General features: G+C 44.5%; 1 protein-coding gene across 3 annotated transcripts in view; it reads right to left on the bottom strand.

The window, feature by feature from the left end:
- Window positions 1-5602: 5602 nt before the first annotated feature.
- KATNB1 (katanin regulatory subunit B1) overlaps window positions 5603-20398 on the bottom strand; it is a 558599-nt gene continuing 543803 nt past the window's right edge. For all 3 annotated transcript variants that reach the window (XM_085640093.1, XM_085640095.1, XM_085640094.1), the window contains one exon: window positions 5603-6732. In XM_085640093.1, coding sequence (XP_085496219.1) covers window positions 6600-6732 — 133 coding nt within the window. In that variant the 3' untranslated portion in view covers window positions 5603-6599. The remainder of the gene's footprint in view (window positions 6733-20398) is intronic.

Below are 20398 nucleotides of genomic sequence, written 5' to 3'. Positions count from 1 at the left end.
AGATGCAAGAAAGAAAGAAGGACCGAAGAGCCATGCTGACCCAGGAAGAAGAGGACACCAACTGCTTTGGCCCCAGCCCTACCGGACTGTCCAGCCTCCAACCTGCTCACAGCAAAAACCTGGGTGTGTCCAGCAGCCAGCCCTACCGGACTGTTCCGACTCCAACCTGCTCACAGCAAAACCCGGGTGTGTCCAGCAGCCATCCAGAACTCAGAGGTCCTGCCCTGCTTTCATCTAAAAGACTGTCACCCGTGAGCTACCTAATTTGCTCAACAAAGACTCCAACACAGAACCCGGAACCAGGTGGCTCCTCGGTTCTGCACCAGACATCCACAGCCTGAGCGGCCCAACACCATGAGGAGGTCTCCCCTGCGATTCTGACCTGGGATCTAGTGATCCCTGACCTACCTAGAGCTTCAGATAGACACCTGCAGCCTCAACCAAAAGGGTCCCCGCGACCAGAGCTGGTAAGAAGATCCGATGCCTAAAGACATCCCTGCACCCGACGGCCTTGGGTGGGCCAACGACAGTGTCTAAACATCCACTGAGAACCCAACTTACCTCTCCTGCTGATGGTCGCCTTCAGGAAACCTCCTTGCCCGAGCCTGCAGTGTTTTATTCAAACTGGAGATCTTCATTGCAAACCACAGGGCTCCTGACGTCTTCTCGGCACTTTGCATGCAGCTGCCTCTGTGCGGCTGGTGGCACAACTCCTTTACTGATTGTTGGTCCCTGCAGTGCTGATCCTAACCCAAAAGAACTTTGCTCCCACACCTGAGTGGTCTGCTCGTAGTCTTAAGCAGTCCCTGGCCGAAGGCCCCAATAACCCCATTGGCTAACGTTGGACCCCGGCACTCTGCACATGGCCGCCCTTGTGCCGCTGGTGGTGAAATTTGAGTGCCTAATTGAACCTTGGTTCTAACCTCTAAAAGCTACTCCTGAAGGTTGTTTACCTACCTACATACCGATAACCTTTCCTCCCATAGGAATCAATGTTATGATTTTTGTTCCAAACATTTGTAAGTGTTGAACTGTTTTTGTATGAAAGAAAAGTAACTGTGCTTTAAAACAAAAAACTGTCGCACTTACCTGTATTTTGTAAGACCCGGTGTGTGATATCTCGTCATATCACCCCAATACTCAAAGTAACCGAAAAGTAATCAAAAAGTAATTTCTATGTATTCTAAACTGATCTTAAAGCAAATACAAATCTGTAATGATTACAATTATTTTCACAATTGCATTTCCTTGTAACGTTTTGTATTTGAAAGTATATTTTACTTACCTGTGCCCAGTCCTGCTTGGCGCTAGAAATAAAAACATAAGTATACCTTTTTATACTTACCTAATTGGTCTGGATTCTGTATCTTGAGTGTGTGCCTTAAGTCTTGATTGATTGAGTACAATAAATGCTTAACACACCCTCCTGATAAGCCTAACTGCACGACCACACTACCACAAAGAGAGCTGTTAGTGATTAGCTTAATTTAGCCTCTGCTATCCCTCTGGGGATCCCCTGGACTCTGTGCACACTATACCTTACTTTAGTATAGTATTTACAGGGCCATCTTCCTACACTGAAACAATGTCCTTTAATGGTTTTACCCCTACAATAGAAATACAGGCAAAAATGTGATACGTTTGCGGGCACAAATTCTACTATGTTTATAAAAAAAAAATTACATTTCTAATGGCCTCTTCATATTTTTGTACAGTTGTTTTAAAAGAAGAAAAGTACATTTTAGCTTTGCTTTAACCATTATTTGTGCTGTATTGGAGTTGTTTTCGGTCTGCACTATAAAGGTGTTATGGTTTTCAGTTTTTAGGTAGAACTATTTAGTGTGTGCTACTATTAGTAATGATTCCATGACAGCAAATAATGCTTGTATTTTTTTTTTTTTTTTTAGCTTTAAACCTGTTTTATCAACATCTAAACAAATCAGAAGGGGACGTGCTGTGTCACAATAATACGAATACAGTCAGCTCAGGCTAAAATAAACGGTCTTATCCGACTCAAGACCAAACCACAAGAGCAAACCCTTTAAAAAACTAGCATTGGCAAAACCAATAGGACTGGGATACATTTGCAGCGTTAGCATATTTCAGAGAGATATACAGGAAGGAGCTAGCAGGAGCGCACAGAAGGGGTACAGTCGTCCCTAATGTAGTTCGAGTGGAAACGGAAGAATACACTCAAACATCCATTAACATTAAGTGAAAGATAAATACTCCACTAGGCTGAGCCAAGACATGACTGACAAAGTCTCCATTGTTGAAAGTGATGGACCCAAGCCCACTTTATGTGTATTGTTAGCAAACCGTCTGTGTGACAGCAGCGCTGTAAAACCTCAGAGATAAAAGGTTGTCATACCCAGAATAAAGCAAACATTAATATCTCAGCCCCCTGTGGAGAGAAAAGCAAGGACACAACAGTCAATGTATAGTAAGATTGTATCAAAATCCCACCCTTCCTACTAAAAGAAAATTCCCTCCTGCCAGCCAGCACCAATTTACAGGAAATGAATCTCTTTGCCCTCTGTGAGCAGACACCTCAGCTGTTCCACAGTAATACTTAACCCAGTACAGAGTCCAGCCACTTATTTCTTCCCGTTGTTCAATCATCCCTTTCACTGTGTAGCCCACTCTTGCTTTAAGCCCTAGCTGTGGGATCAGATCTGGAAACAGCAGCAATCTGTTGTTTCTCTATTTCACCACTTTATGCTGCACTGCCGCCTTCGCAATCTGATCTGACATCATCATTGGTTTTTACAACCACTATCACAGTGGTGGCAAAGACTCCTTTTTAGATCGGTTTACATTATAGGGAAGCCTAAAGACTTGTATCACAGGTATATATTTTTTAACCTTCTGCACATCCAATAGTTCAGACAATATCCTCTGAAGTTTGTTACAGAGAGTCTCTCCAGGGAACTGAACATGGACCGCAGAACTGTGATATTGGAGCTCTTCCTCAGCTTAAGATCTCAATCCTTTCTTCTAAAGTGACTAGGGCATCTACACTTTACCTCAAATGATTTCACCACAGCCAGGCATGTTTCCAGTTCCTTCTCATGATGCTCTAGGAACTTCATCTTTCTTTTAGTGCCCGCCACTCTTCACTGAAAAGGACTCTTTCCGAAAGAGCCTCCAGTTTCTTTTGTACCTCCTTCATGGCCGACCTAATGGTGTCAGTTTCCTCCTTCAAATCACTATGTAGGACATTTATGGATTTTAGTAGTGTTCTGCCACCCTACAACATGGCCCCATCGTAGCAGTCAAGGACTTACTGTCTGCTGGTTTTTAATGATGCCTTTTGTGGTTAAAGAAAGTCCACATTTCTCCCCCCTTCTGCTCCATATGTCAGCCAATGAGTCAAAATATCAACAATAGGACTACAAACTACAAATCCCTAGTACATATAACAAGAATACCTCTCAGCTAACCATTGATACGAGAGGGAGGAACAGCAAGGGGCTTCAAAATTACTACTTCATAGAGGACTACTTGCAGGAAGACTTTACTTACAATAGATAATGATATTTCTGGTGGATAAATAATCTTCCAGCAGGTTCTTCACCTTATGAAACCTTCTAGGCTTCAGAGTGGTGTGGAAAACCTTCGCCAGCAAGAACTCCATCAGACCTCTCCACAATTATAACCAAGTTGTGGCTGTCTCTATGGACTCGGGTGCAAATGAACGGTCCAGAAAATACGAACTTAGCTCCCAAATCGAAAGCAGCCATCTTGGCAACCATCAAGTTCCTGTGTTTGTGGTAATCTGGTTCCTCCAAAGGGGATTGGGTGTGTGGGACAGGGCAGCAGGGCGTGGTAATCAAATTTCCAGAAGTGGATTTTAATATGGACTGTCTCTTTAGTTCAAACAGGGCAAGAAAGAGCTTGGCTACTCTTTCTCTGATCGCTTTTGACTGCATTTGAGGTTCCTTTATGGTATTCTAGTAGGCCTAGCAGAAAAAAACATGATATCCTGAAAGTAATCTATCTGAAAGTTTAAAATAAGTCAATGGCATCAAAGTCATGGTGTAAAATTTTAAAATTGCCTTGAAGGTTCCAAATTTTGGTTTTGGAATCAGATGTGTCACAATCAAAAATATGTTTTACACCTATGAAAGTGGTTTTGAAAATTATTAGTCAAACTCTTTTGCATCCTATTGAGTACCAACAAAACAAATGTTTGGACCACCTTGTGGATATGCCCGGATTCTTACACAAAGTTTGTAGTAAACCCCATAATTTTACAATGACAGTTTCTGCCTTACATCCCAGCACCTCTTATGCTGTATTAATATTTTAAATTTAAGGATAGTACACCAATAAGTGATCCTTTTTTTCAGTCCTGTTGACTTGGCACAAAAGGCTACGTGACTCCTCTATAATTGTATATATACTGAATTCAATGTATTTTATACGGAGGTACAAATAAAATATTTAACAAAAAACTGCAGATCCTTGACCTTCCTTGTACTTTTAGATCTTGTACTTCCTTAAACTTGCAGATCCATTCCTTCTGAAATAATGAAAAAGCCTTACACTGAAGCTTTTCACTATTTTGGCAAGATTTGTATTACATCACATTGTGGTATGCCACCTTGATTTGGGGATATTTGCCTGCACTGTATTTTAGTGCTAGCCTGTCCCATGCCGCAGGGAGCTACACCTCACAAAATGTTACGGGAGAAGTGGGAGCTCTTATCCCAGTAAGATTGGCATAGCCATAAGTTAACTTAACTTTTTTTCCATAACATGTTGCACCACAGTCCTGCAGCTTCTAAGCACCTTTGATACCAAGTGGTATAATTACTCAATTGAAAATAGAGACTTTAGTGAACCAGATGGGGTGGAAAACTGATTTGACTTTGTCCATATGTGAACTTGTGATCTATAAATCACAAGAGACACTGTTTAACTCACTGACATCCTATCCAATCAAGCTGGGAAACATCACATCTAATCTGGAAATAGTCCAATTGGATAAGAAGAGTGTATTTTGTTTTTAATGTTAGATGGCATCAGCGCACTTTCAGGTTGTAGAATTTAGGGCCTTCTGCTGAATGCCAAACCTATGTATTCTAGACATATTAGGGTAGAATAATCAGATCTTCCTGGAACATAGTTCTGGCTCTTTCTTAATGTCATGGTTTAAGGGATTTGAAGTGACTTTCACAGAGACCGCCAAACAGCAGAGGCTGATGAGGGATGGCTAAATGTGGTTCTTTAGTTAGATTTTTTTGGGCAGACCTATTTTGCATTTGTATCGTTTTATGAGGCAAGAGCAAAGAAAGTCAATGTAAAGCAGTTTCTGTTGTCATTCTGGAGAGAGAACATCTTGGCTCTAATAATGTATGAAATTCAGCCACATTTTCTTCTTCTAGGTTTCCTTTTGCAGAACATGTGGGTTGCCTCGGATGAGTCAAAACTCTTATTTCAATTTGCTCTTTTTGTTGCTATTGTCTGTACTTATAAGTGAATTAGAAATAGGTGTATATGATTTGTTTTGTTAAATGACTCCCAAGTGTGTATGATTTGCACTTTGATAAATAAATCCATGATGGTCATCTCAACCACACTCACAACAACCAACATCTTTTGAAAACAATTACAAATGTGTTTTATTAACACACAATACTATAAATTACACATTTGCATTAGTTCTGTAATACCTAAAAACAATGATTCCCATTAACCTCCCTCCTCCCGCAAAAAACACAGAAAACATCTCATACTGCCAGTTCCCAGTCCCTCAAACAGAGCTAGTAAAGAGCTCTTCGAGAATCCTGTCTCATTGAGGTATGCTTTCCAGAGGAGAGGAGATGCTGGTGGTTTGACAGTTCTCTGCCTGAACCACTAGGTCCTCATGTATCCCACTAATTTGACACCTCTTCACAGTACACTTCGGCAGCAGGCTAGTGTATCTTACCAAAACTTTGACGGATTAAACTCTGAAGTTGGTGGTGTTCGTCGGCAAGATATGCTCTGTACCCTCGTTCAGAAAACATGTGCACAAAAGTATGATTCTGGTAGCATCCAATGCAATAGCATGTCCACCAGCAGACAATATCTCCCAAACTTCAAGAAAGGCACAGTGTGTTCTCTTGCATCGCCATCCAACTTCAGCGCACTGCAGACAGAGTGACCCCTTCCACTCTGTTATCATGGGTGGCGACCGCAGTGTCTGAACCCTGCCAAAGCTATAACTGCAATAATCTGAATGAGGCTCATTGGGGGTTGGGCATGAAAATGGGTCGGCAGAAAGCGAGTGGAGTGAGATGAAGGGTCATGGGACAAGCATCTAGCTCTTTTGTCTGCCGCCTTCTGCTTTTGGCAAAGCCTCAATGTCCACGTCTGTTGCTGAAGACTAGCGACTGGTATCTACTTCAGGCCCTCATGGATGTTTTTCGCATGGGGGCTGGAGGACATGTATTTCTTCATGTGGGATGAGTCGATATTTGTAGTTCAATCAAAAAATCTGGATTGAAGAAAAACACGCCTGGAGGGAGGGAGGGACTTCGCAATAGGCATTGTGTGTTGGAAAAAGTTAAACCAAAGAATTGGATGTGTTGGGGGTATCAAGTTGTGTTGCCTCACTCCAGGCTGGCCATGAGAAGCTGAAGCTCACGGAAGGCACTGCTTTGTCGCCCGCTTTGTACTGTTTTGCTTTTTATCACCTTATTGATTTTACAAAGCTGCGTGTGGCATTGCTGACACTTCTCGACCCTGCAAAGGAACAAAGTTACATTAAAATACACTTAATCAAGTTCAACATTTCAATCAATTTTCAAATTTGAGTAGGGAGAAGGGAAAGCACTGCAAACATATTTTAATTCCTTAAAGCTCAATACAAAGTACAGTGAGGAAGAAGAATGGGTAAAGTCAGAGATCTTTGAATTCCTCATCACTCCAAACCACTGAGTAGAAACAGTTAAAGCCAGGACTATAATCCATCAAACCAGCCAACACAAGAGAGGGAGACGTAAGATGATAAATTCGGTAAGAACAAAAGCTTGAGCAATCAACTAGCCAACGCACACATATGAGAGAAAATCTCCAGGATTATGTAGGAGTTACCACTCTGAAACTAAGCTCACCTTTTTCGGCTGGATCCCCCAATACCGTTATGTACAATTCTATGTTGTTTACCACATCATAACAAATACAGGAATGATACACTTTATACAGTACCTTGGTAATTCAAAGTTAAAGATAAATAGCTGTTGAGCCCTTTCATCATGAGGAGTATGCAAATTAATAGGAAAATATCTGGTGGCATAGCCTCAAAAGCCAGGTCCATCCAGTCTGCCCCTTACCTACCTAGTTGCGACTCATTCAAATTGGTCTACAGCTTTATGTTTCATTCCATTTTACTGAAACCCTTTCATCAGTGGAAAATGTGTACGCCAAGTGATCAAATACCTTTTTCACACAGATGAATTAATGAGGGTTAATATGGGCCAGTAGGTGAAAAACCACTTCTTTGTGTTACAGAGACTCCCTCTGCTTTCCAGTTTCATGTCAGTAACTCCCCTATCCCTTCCTCTCCCCTAACCTTTACAAGGAGGGGAAGAGTGCTAGATGAAAGGTGACAGCAATTTTGAAATTAGGCACTGGAATAAAGGGAGAGCACACCTGGACACCTCCTTGTAAATGGCAATTATCTGGTCTTTGGTAGGACAAAAGTTGTAAACAAATGTTCTTAGGGGTTTGCATAGAATAGGCAAAAGTATTACCAAAAAAGAAAACAAGTAAATCAAATTGCAATTGAAACTACCCTCGTATTTCAATAGGTATGCTTTTTTATGGGATCAAAGCCCAACACAGAAATGCCTTTACTGTAGAGAGAGAGACCAAAGCCGGAAGAGTCAGTAACAGACAATATTTGATGGGTGAGAACCAAAGTGCTTCAGTGGTCTACCTATCCATTGTAGTTTAGTCACTTAAAGGACATGTCCCTAACAGCTGAGTATAAGCAGCTCCATAGGAATACTGGTAACATTTATTGAAAAAGGGCACAGTCTAGTGTGGTCCGCAGATGTCCATTAATCTGCCTGAGATCTAGATTGTCATTTTCATACACTTGATTAAAGCTCTTCATGCATACTAACAGAAAAAACAAGTTACCTTCGATAGCTCTTTTTCTGGTACATACTCACCGCAGATTACTCCTCTTGATAATATCCCCAGGAGTTAGACTGGATCGGGAGAATTTTCTCAGCAATTCCCGTGCGCGTCAGGAGATGGCATTGTGTGGCTCTGCATCAGGTGCATCCCACCCTGGGAATAACATTGGGGCCCCTAGATAGCCAACACCTCCACATGCTGGCATTAACTTCTTCTGGATAGCTGTCTGTGCCTTTGGACGCAGAGCCTTCAATAATCAGACTGTGCCAGTTTGCAGATCTCTAAATTGGAATCTTATTAGTATAGAAGAGATGAGTCCATTCTACAGAATGGGAAGATGGGTGAGTCGGTGGGGAATTTGTAGTTACAGTATCAACCAGAGAGTGTTACCTTATGTAAGTAACTTGATCTTCTGATGGATACTTCTAACCGCAATTTCCTCGCCTTGTGAGAAGATACCATAGCAGTACCTCTCAAGGTGGTAGTCTGTGGAATGGCTTAGACTAGGAAATCCTGCAGAACTGAATGAGCAAAGTGCCCCTCCTGCCGCACCTGGCTATCCAGGCAGCAGTGCCTTCGCAAACTTGAAGTGCTGCACACGTAGCATCCTGAGAAATGTTTGAGATTTGAACACTACGCACCAGAACAGTGGCAGCTGTCTTTGCTCTGGTGGAGTGAGCATGTATGCCCTCTGGAGGCGGTTACTTGGCCAGTCCATAAATGATCTTGATACACAAGACAATCCATCTGGAAATGTTACAAAGAGCTGACATCCACCTAATGTTTTTTGGAACGGTCAATTTAAAATCTTAGAGATCTCTTTGGGTAAAACTTATAAGGTTACTCATCCTTTTTAAGTCGAGCCTGGGCAGCGCATGCGCTGCTCTACGAGGCATGCTGTATTCGAGTTTGGAGTTGAAGCTCCGCTCTAACACCACCCATATTTTTCATTGGCTTGTCTTATTGTCCTTTGTAAATGCTGGCTTCTGATTTGTTAATAGGCTTTTTATTCCCTCCTTAGTACCGCCTTGTCTTCATTTGTAACCTCCCATGAGGACTGACCCTTTACTTCTGTTGTTACACCGTATGTCTTATTTAGTCTGGAAGCACTATTTTCTTTTAATATTATTTTTATTAGGTATTTTTTATACACATACAGGACATACAGGACATTTGTCTGTCGGGGTCGTCGCCCTTGGGTTACATGTTATATCGGTTAGTATAGTGTTACCTTTAGGCCGGCTCCCCCATTGCTAGCTAGCTTCATATAGTGAAGAGAGAGTTCCTAAAGTGGGAGTGTATAGGATAGGTTGGAATAAGTTGAAGGAGAAGGATAGGAAAGAAGCGCGACCGCATACTTTCTCAAGCTTAGGTAGTCCATTAATTCAGGTCTTTGCCTTGGTAACTGACTGTAGCTATTTCCTATGGCGGGTCATAAGGGACTAGCGCTTTGTCCAACGCTTCCCATAGGCCTCTGGAAGACGCCTTCCACGGGGTGTATTGCATTGCGAGGTTGTCTGTTCCTCTAAGGTTGGTGATCCAGTTGAGCCTGTTCTTGGAAGATATTTTTGAGAAGTCTTTCCAGTTGTTCAGCACGAGTTTGATTGCCGCTGTTAGGAGTAGGTCCAGTAGTTCTCTCTCTCCCTCTGTGGGGAGGTCTGTTCGAATAAACGCTGTGATGAGTGAGGCAAAGTTCCTGGTGATTTTGCGCATAAAAACATTGTCTGTAAAGTCCATATCCTTATGCCAGAAGATCTTGAGCCTTGGGCATTGGAAGATCAGGTGTTCTAAATCCCCCCTCCCCGTGCCACAATTCCAGCACGTTGGGTTGTCTCTTAGCCCTAGTGTGTGTAGTCGGGCTGGGGTCCAAAAGGTTTTGTGAAGGAGCCATAGTTTGGTTTGGGCGAGAACAGGTGTGATTTTATTTTGTGTGGCCGATGCCCATATCCTTTCCCACTCCTGTTCTTTTATTGGGGGATGTGAGTGTGTGTCCCAGTATCTCTTTGTTTTGTTATTCAGTTTGTGTTTGCGAGGTCTTAGTGTTTTGTATATCTTCGATGCTTGGTGGCCTAGTTTGTTTATGTTCTTTACATATTGGATTATCGAGGGCGTGGTGTCTTTTAGTTTTGATTTTGTTATGGCTGTCTTTATCTTTAGAAACCTGTACACATCTAGGTCTTGTAACTAGTTCCTCCTACAGCAGGCACAACATGCTTTCCTGCAACATTCAGAACGCCATGCACGCTTTCACTTCCCAAGCAGCCCGGGACAATGGCGGCTGCTTCTTTAAAACAAAATAGGTTTCATATTCACAAGAGTTTCAGCTATTGGCATTGTAAATGACAATGCCTTTTATCTATGTGTTAGTTATAAAAACAGATAAATAAAAGGCATAGTAATTTACAGTGCGATTAGCTTAAACTCTTGCAAATGCAAGACCTATTGCATTGCAAATGCTGGTTAGATGGGTGAGGCTGGGCAAAGTAGGCTGGGAGGGTGATAGAATGCCTGATGTGGTAGGGCATGACAACCTTCGTGAGACTGTCGGGGAAGAAGGTGCCGTACAGCTACTGGACACTTATGCGATAAGCTGAAGCAATCAGAATGAAGAATGTTTTTTTTTTACCGTCAGGATACGTTAGGAACAACTGTGCATCAGTCCAAATTAGATGAGCCAGAGAAAGGGGATAGCAAAATTAAGGTCCCACTGTGGCATCACAAACGGTGTTGGCTGTAACATATGCATCAGCCGTAAAAAGGCAGAAAGGGTCAACAAGGAACCTTTAACTGTTCCCAGAGCAAGAAGTTGCGGGGCTAAAGAAATACAGAATAACAGTATGTCAGCGAACTGCCTGTAGAGGCTGAATATTGTGAGAAGAACTCTATACAACAAACTTCTCCCGTCGTCCTGCATAAATTGTTTTGGTGGAGGGTCGCCTGGCTGCCAGTATGACACAAACTACTTCAGTAGAAATATTGAAGGCCATCAATTGTCGTTTCCCAGGTTCGGGTGAAGGTTCCTGCCCTGCGACTGCACAGGAGGTCCTCCCATAGGAGATAGCCAAATGGAAGAACAAATGCTCACGACCAGAAGTTCTGGATAACACACTCTGCTCACCTAGTCAGAAGCCACTAGGATGACACCGGCCCTGTCTTTCATGATCTTCTTCAGAACTTTGGGCAGGAGAGGTAGAGGCTGAATGCATACAAGAGTTCCAAGCTCAATTCCAGCTAAAATGCATCTCTGAGGGAAAATCGCCTAGGGAATGCCAACTCGCAAAAGCTTGGACACTGCACATTCTTAGCAGTGGTGAAAAGATCAAGTCAGTGTTCGTCCCGATCAAGTCAGGGTTCGCCCCATTCTTGGAATATGGCTTGCGCACTTCTGAGTGTAGTCTCCATTCACAATCTGCTAGGCAACACTTAATGAGTTTATCCACAATGGTGTTTAAAGATGCTGCCAGGTGTGGCACGATCAGGCAAGTGCCCTGTCGACAGTTTAAGAGATGTAGAGCCCCTTGGCATAGGACCCACGACCCCACTATGCCGTGCCGCCTGTTGCAGTACAACGTGAATTCCTCCATCAGTTCCCCCTTGATGGTCGGGAGGAATACTTTCAGCCACAAACAAATCACCAGCAACTCCAACAGACTGATGTGAAGGCTAGTTTTTGACAGAGACCACAGATCTGGATGGAATCTGATTGGTTTCTGTAGAGCTGAGCCCACTGAGACTTCAGACTACACAGCCTGCATGTGCCACCTGACATGGTCCACTTGAAGGATGCAAGATGCCCAAAAGTCTCAAGAGCAGGTCTGAGATTCAGATCAAGGGTTGAAATATTGGGATCACATACCCTGGACTCGTTAAGGTGACAATAGCACGGTAGTCAGAATGGTTCCAAAGAATGGGAGCCTTTGTGAAGGAGTGAAGTGTGACTTCAGGACCCTTATGGAGAATCCCAACGATGTTAACAGGTTGGCCATCGTCTGGAGGTGGTGCACAACTGATTGGAGCAAGTCCGCCTTCAGCAACCAGTCGTCAAAGTATGGGAAGACATGAATTCAAAACCTTGAAAGTGTGTGAACACCAGAGGGACAATGGTGAGGCCAGAGGGATCACAGAAAACTGAAAGTGCTTGTGGCCTACCTGAAACTGCAAGTAACGCTTGTGGGACTGCAGGAAGGGTGTGAGAGGCTGGCCTGGTGTATGATGTCCACTTATGTAAGTGGGCACCCTGCACCAGTCCAGAAAACCCTTATGGTGACTTAAGAGGTTTTAGACAACCTTAGAAAGCTCTCTAAGTGGTAGCTGTGGAGAGCAGCTTTCAGGCTTAGACCAGAAGGAGTGTAAAGCAGCTTGTTTTACCAGAATGCAATCTTATAAGTATAGATTAAGTGAAAAAGAACCACAGATATCTCTTACCCGGAGATATACACAATGCACAACATACTTTGTATAGAAATCAAGTAAATAGCACATAATACACAGTGGACCCCGGGAGGTGGGGGGGGGGGGGGGGGGGGGACCAAACCACATACTATGAAAATGGTATAAGAACCACGACTCGTGTCAAGACAATGTCCAGAAGTGCTGGGGACCCAAGGAACCACTCAAGGTAAGTAGATAGGGACCCCACAGAGAGCGTGTGCAGTGTGAGAACACAACTGCATTCTCCGTACAAATCAATATGTAAGTCAGGGCTGCAAATTTTAAAGATTAAGGACCCTTCCCCCCAATGGACCCTGAAGAAACCCCTTAGAAGACAGAAGGTTGGAGAACCACCCCACTCGTGGGTACCCTTGTACCCACGTTACCTACACCAGGGAAGCCAGGTGCATAGGTGTCAAGTGGTGTCGGAAACCGCCGTCGAACCCAGTGGAGGACTCTTGGAAAATGTCGCTGCTGGAGAAGGAGAAAGTGTCCGGTGGAATACAAAGGTGGATTCAAGTTGAAAAGTACCTGCAAGCAGAGGGGACAGAAACCGTGTCCACTCCGGAGTGACCTGGAGCCCTGGAAGACGAATGCCCACCGATGTTGTGAGTTGCAGGAGAGTTGACGGTGACCTTAACTCTGCAGCTGTGAGGATCAGGCAACGCTGAAAAAGACCAGGAGCCGTGCACAAGCTGTCCCACGTCAGATGTGGAGAGTTGAGGGGTCGGTGTCTGTGGGGAGCACCAACAAGCCTTGGCAACTGCAAACAACGCTGCAGTCGAAGAAGGTGCAATGTCGGGACCAGCAAGGTCCAGGGGACTCACCACAAGCAGGGGAGTCAGGGCAGGCCCCGAGCAACCAGGGGAGCCCAAAAGAAACAAAGGTGACCCTCAACAGGACCCACAGGGCAGAGGCACTGGAGTCAGAAGACAACCTTGAGCAGCTCACCAAAAGATGCAGGCCACGGTGCAAACGATGCGGTGTGGACGAAGATTCTGGTCACTGGAGATGCTTGAGGTTGGGGCTACTTGGAGCCCGAAGATCTTGGTGGAAGGAAGCCAGCAAGCCTTTGCAACGGCAAGTCCACACGGTGCACAGGGGTTCGGTTTCCTGCAGCTCCCACGAGATACTGGCCTCAAACTTGGTGAGAGGGCAGAGCAGGCCTCGAGAGCTGTGGAGAACCACCACCTGTGTTGTAGAACCTTTTGAAGTCCGTAGGAGCTCAGGATCAGCAGACCACTCAGCTTAGTTGCGGTACCTGCAGATGCAGGGAAGACTCTTTCACTTCAAGGGAGATTCCTTCAGGTGTCCTTGATGCCCAGAGGCCTTGGAAGGTTCCTGTATGGTGCACAGGCACAGACGAGGCAGCAGACTGAAAGGCAGACGAAGTCGAGCCCAAACGAAGTCCAGCGAAGTCCAGAGTGCCCAGACGGTAGAAGTTGAAGTGGTGTCTGAATTGAATCGTGTCCCATAACACATCTGGGGACCTACACCTAGGTAAGCCTTTAAGTACTCTACAAGCGCACCCACCCAGCCCCAATACACTAAATCCTGTCTGGGAGGTGGTCACACCTCCCTGTGACAGGATACCTATTGTTCTGCCTTCTCCTGCTCGAGCTTAGCTCAGCAGCAGGAAGGCAGAATCGTGTCTCAGGTCGGCAGCAGCCATGTTGTACTGTACGGGTCTAGAACACTGGCACTGAGAGCTTAATGGAGGGCTCTTCCAGTGCTGGGAATCATGCCTCCCACACCATTTACGGTGTGGGGGTATGATTCCAATATGTTTGATACTAAACATGATTGGATTCTTTGCAGTCAATTTCCAGATGGTCATCACGTAATTACGCGGTGCCCCTCTATATGGTATATGGCTGCTCCACTTACAACCCGGGAGAATGGAATCCCTAGGCTGATGGGGAGTCCTGCTCATGCAGGGGCACCCTCACACTTAGAACCAAGCACCCTGCCTTCAGGATTGATAAGGCCTGCTATAGGGGTGACTTATAGGTTTTAAGAGCAGTGACCCTAGATATAGAAAACATATCTTTCGTAAGTGGTGCTAGCACCAGCTTACACAGGTTGCAATGGCAGGCCTGTAGTTGCATTTTGAATGGTCTCCCATTGGTGGCATAATGCAAGCTTCAGCCCATGGGGGACCTCTGGGGTACCTATGCCCTGGGTACCTTAGTACCATATACTAGGGACTAATAAGGGTACCCCATTAACTGGGATGTACCCAAGTGCTGACCACTACAATTTAAGGAAGAAAGCAGAGTGACTGGGGTCCTGATTAGCAGGATTCCAGTCAGACGAATCAATAACAGCTTAGCACCAGGCAAAAAGTGGGGCTAACCATAAAAGCAGATCCTATTTTCCTACAACGGGGATGTGAAAAATTGGGTCCTGCAAATCCAATACCACCATCCAGTTGCCTAGATTCAGGGCAGACAAAACCTGGGGTATAGTGAGCATCTTGAACTCCTATTTTTGGGGGAAGAAGTTGAGAGGGCGAAGACCTAAAATTGGGTGAAGTCTTCGACCTTTTTTGGTACCAGAAGGTAACAGGAGTAGCAACCAGTACCAGTTTGTGATGCCACCACCCTCTCCATGGCTCTCTTGTTCAAGACAGCCAGGACTTCCTTCCGTAAGATGGAGAAGTGTTCCTCCAGAAGCTCCTGTGGTGTAAGTGGCATGTTTGGAGGGGTGGCTAGAAAAGGGAGGGCATATCCATCTTGGACTATTTGAAGCATCAATCAGTCATATGTGATGCTCTGTCACTCGTGGCGGTGATAACTTATTCTGCCTCCAACCAGGTGACGATGTGCAGCTGGTGGCAAACTAGAAGGGTTTTGCCGCAGCAGGGATTAGATAATGCACTGCCCCTGAGGGTTTTGGATGCTGTTGCCCTCTACTTCAAAAGGATTGAGAGGTTTGTTGTTGCTGAGGCAGGTTCTGGTGTTACCTATGTTAGATGCCACTTTCAAAGCTTTGACAGGGAAGATATTGCTGTGGAAACTGCTGCACAACGCTGAGGAGCTAAGTGAGTGCACTGTAGCTTTAGTCTTGTTGAAGTGCTGCCTGGTCTCTGAACAGTCCTATGCCATCGAATGGCTTGTCCATCAGTGATGCTTGGGCATCAATGGAAATTGATCTGAGCCATGTGTGGCTCCGAAGCACCACACAGATACCAACTGCCCTACCGAAAGTCGGCAGTGTCCAGGCCTGACCTAAAGACGTATTTAGCTGCCTCTTTGCAGCCTTATATGATTTGCTCCAGATTGGCTCGATGCAAGTAACTTCCTAGGAGGAAACTTGAGTTAATGAATCGAAGGGTAAGGCTGACAGAGGAGAACTTCCTTTTCCCAAAGGCCCGCATGCATTTGGATTCTCTATCTGGAGGTGTAGAAGTAAATTCATTAGGGTTCATCTTATTTGTCAAGGCGAAAACCACAAGGCTTTCTGGTGTAGGATGCTGGAGAAGGAAAGGTAGGTGTCTCAGACCTGGTCTTTGTCTCCTCGTAATCTCCGTTTTGACAGGTCAGCAAGATCCAGGTTTTCCCAAGTGCCCAGTAAGGTGTCCGTGATGGCCTTGTTGAATGGGAGGAGCGTCTCTGAAGAGGTCTACCTTGGCTGCAGTACCTCTGTAGGGACACACATTTTGACCTCTACTGATGGTAGCTGTAAGTCAAGGACTAATACAGCCCTTCTGATGATCTATGCAAAAGATACCATTTCCTCTGTGGAAGGAACAGATGGAGAATTAAGACCAGTGTCGGGATGTGTCCAGGCCACTAACCTCTTCAAGGTCGTGTTGTTCAGGGTCTGAAAATCGTAGTCGCAATGGAAGAGTACCTTTAGAGTCTGATTGAGGTTGATGTTGAGATGGGCGTGATTTCAGACGAGGCCTGGTAGATGCGCTTCAGAGGCCGATTGGACTATAAGTACTATCTCCAGTGTCAGCAGTGTCAATGCAACGGGAATCAGCACCAGAGGAAGAGTCTTGGAAAGGAAGACCTATAAAAGGCATCTTGTTCAAGCAGACATGCATATACCAGGCCAGTTTAGATTTGTTAAGGAAGCCTGCTGAACTAGAAATAAACTTACCCCAAGCAGTCTGTGGCTATTGCTACTGATTTTGCAAGTCAAGGTAGCACATTAAAGGCACATACTGCTGGACTGGAAACTGTAAGCAATGTAGTGTTTTATGTAGAATGAAATGAAGTATATTCAAGCTGTATTTGAATTCCTCTTTATAATGGTGCTAAATTTTAATTTTAATTTAGGACAATAGGTACCATCATTTGGAGTACAATTGAGTATTTGATTTTATATTTGCCTTTATAACAGCCAAGTGGACTTTTATAGGAGGGTTTAGTCATTCTTATTTGGCTAGATACAGCAAGTAGAACATGGTTACTTTCCTTCGGTGACGCTCTTTCTGATAGAGACTATCTAGCCGCAGGTTCATCACCTTCTGAATATTCCCAGGGGTCAGACTGGTTCTGGGAACTTTTCAGCAGCACCTCTGTGCACCGGAATGTGGCACCTTGCAGCTCCGCACAGACGCCATTCTGCTCCAGAAATGACATGCGGGCCTATATGGGTGCCACTCCAGTGGCCTGACATCAGTTGCTTCCGAGACTGTCCATGCCCCAAGACACGGAGACCCAAAATCAAAAATAGTGAGCAGATTTCTAGACGCAGGATCATACCAATGGATAGATTACATGCACAGACAGGGAGGACAGAAGGGTCGGTGAGGAATCTGTGGCTAGAGTCTCCACCAGAATGAGCATTACCGAAGGTAAGTAACTTGATTTGGACGAGACTACTAGATGAAGATTCCACACCTTTAAAATGGATACCTAAGCAATATCTATTTCGGAGGTGGGTCTAGGAATAGATTCAAACCAGAAGGTCCTGCAGGACAGCATGGGAAAAACGCCTCTCTGGGTAAACGGACTGTCCAGGCAATAATGCTTTGTGGATGTATAGAGGGACGCCGACGTAGCTGCTTGGCAAATGTCTAGGACAGGGACTCCACGTGCCAACGCAGTGGTAGCAGCTGTGGTCCTGGTATATTGAGCATGCAGTCCTCCTGGAAGCTGATTTTTTGACAAATACATAGCAAATCTTAATGCAGAGCACGAGCCAATTGGAGATGGTTCTTTTCAGCACTGCCTTGCCTTTTTTTTGCTCCAGAGAACCCCAGAAAGAACTCACTGTCCACCTGGTGGCTTTTGTGCAAGGTGAATGGACACAGATGGCCTGAAGGTCAGTCACACGCCGTGCCGAGGTGATGGCAATGAGTCTTTATGGTAAGGAGCTGTAAGGGACAGCTGTGAAGCCGCTTATCTGAGTGCACATCAGATAAGCCAGGACTAGATTTAGGTCTCATAGGGGCACGACAAAAAAAGAAGGGGCAAACATGTTGCAAAGCTTTAAAAAATCACACCATAACTCGTGATTTCAACAAAGAGGGCTGATCTGGCAATGGTAAGACAGCCAGAAAATATGCTTTAACTTTGCCCAAAGCAAAGCCTTGCTGGGCAAGAAGCAGAACAAATAACAGAACGTCAGACAATTTGGCCAGGAAGGGGTTAATCTGGTGAGTTCCGCCCAATCCACAACTTTGACCCTCTCTCCGTGCCAGATTTGTTGCCACTAGGGTTCTACACAAGGCGAAACCTGTCTCAGAGTGAGAGACAACCTGGAAATAACAATGCAGAGAAGCAGAAATTGCTGGTTCATGGCTGTGACGAATAGATGAAGTCAAGGTTCTCCAAATTTGCAAAAGAGACCTTGCTCCAGCTCCAGGTGTAGCTGCCATTTATGATCAGTCAGGTGTCGACAGCTAACCTAGTCTACCCTGGCATTGGTGGTCCAGCTATTTCCAGAGGTACAAGGCTTACTGGCACAGTATCCCCACCCGCACTATTTGTTGTAGCACCACATGGAAGTGGTGATGTCCATGAGGACTTGTAGTAGTCTCCCCTCAATGGACAGAGGGAAGGCTTTCAATGCTGAGCAAATGGCCATCAGCTCCAGAAGGCTGATGTAGAGTGGAACTTCTCCAGAGACCAGAGGCCTCTGATCTCTACTTCTCCCAGATGGCTGCCCAAACCTAGAAGTGATGCATCAGGCTCCACTGTCAGCTCTGGGTGGGGAAGGGAGAGTAGTCTGCTACAGACCCAATCAAGGTCCAGTAACCAACACTGCAAATCCTTTGCAATCTCAAACAAAATCTGAATGCAGTTGAGAGGTCCTCTTGATGTTGGGCCCACTGGGACTTCAGATTCCACATATGCCACCTGGTGTGCTCGACCAGCATGATGCAGGAGGCCATCAGTGCCAGCATCCTCAGAGTTGGCCTCACTGAAATCTAGAACCAAGGCGGAAAGATTGGGATTATTGCCTGAAGGTCACCACATTTTTTCCCCTGGGGAAAAGAACTAAACCAAACTGTGTCCAGAATGGCTCAGATGAAGGCGAGCATCTGAGGAGGAGTCCAATGTGACTTTGGCACGTTGATAGTAAACACAAAGATGAAAGGAGGATCACTGTAGTCTGGAGGTGGGTGATGACTGCTTGAGGCAAGTCTGCCTTTTGCAGCCTGTCGTGGAGTTATAAGATTTGCAACTCTGACCCCCAAAATTAGCTGCCTCACTGTCATCACCTTTGTGAGCAAAGGCGCTGGTGAGACAAAAGTGAAGTACAACAAACTGAAAATGCTCCAGTCACACCAAAAACCTCAGGTAAGCCCATTGGGCCAGTAGGACTGGAATATGGAAATAGTCTTCCGTGTCGACCGTAGACAAGACCTGGGCCAGGGTGAGTATTCTGAGTTTCTCGTTCTGGAGGAAGGTGTTGAGAGAGCCCAGATCTAGAATAGGCCGAAGACCTCCGTCCTACTTGGGCACAACAAAGAAGTGGGAATAACAATCACATCCTACTTCTGGCACTGGTACCCTCTTGACAGCTTGAAAGTTAAAACCAATATTTTCCCTCTGGAACTCCTTTTGCACACTTGGTCATTTACTCCTTATTCATGCCAATCACCATCTAATGCATCAATGTTCGCCCAAGATTAAACTAAGAGGCTCTAATAAGAGTATATAAGCACTATTGTGCGTATTTAACAGATCAGAAGCTCAAATAGGTAAAAATTTATAATACAAATCATCACAGAAAATTAAACATCGCAAATAATTAGACATCACAAATAATTAGACATTTTGAACATCAACAAAACCAATCATGTATGCAGATGTATAGGAGAATCGAGGTTTTTAATTGGTTTTTAATAATTCGTGTGTATCTGCATACATGATTGGTTTTGTTGATATTCAAAATGTCTAATGTCTAAAACCCCACCAAAAGGAAAATAGCCATCACAAGTGTAAACATATAAACACTGAAAAACACACCTTCACAACCACAAACTAAGTGCCATTCAAAGAAAGGAAAAGATGAGTGAAAGATTAATTCTTTATTTCTTCCTGAAGGGGCCAATACAATGTAACTTTGTTCTGCAAGACAGCAGCAAAAAAGACTGGGCTAACATTATTCTGTTTGAGTTTTGTTATTTAGGGATGCCACTAAAATATTGTTTCTTCTTCTATCTGCTTTTTTCTGTTTTGAGGTCTTTGGTCTAAAATGCAGTGTTTAGAAGCATGTTTTAGGTCTTATTTAGTTATCTTATAAACTGTAGAGAATCAGGAAATATCAAAATCATATTTGATATTTTCGCTACATTTGATTTCACGGATTGGTAAAATGGCTGGTTTCAAAAGAATCTTTCCCAATATATACCATCACATTTACCCACAGA

Source organism: Triturus cristatus, chromosome 12 (assembly GCF_964204655.1).
Source record: "Triturus cristatus chromosome 12, aTriCri1.1, whole genome shotgun sequence".
Classification (NCBI taxonomy): Eukaryota; Metazoa; Chordata; class Amphibia; order Caudata; family Salamandridae; genus Triturus; species Triturus cristatus.
The sequence above is the reverse complement of the archived record's forward strand: the minus strand, read 5'-3'. Positions and strand labels throughout refer to the sequence as shown.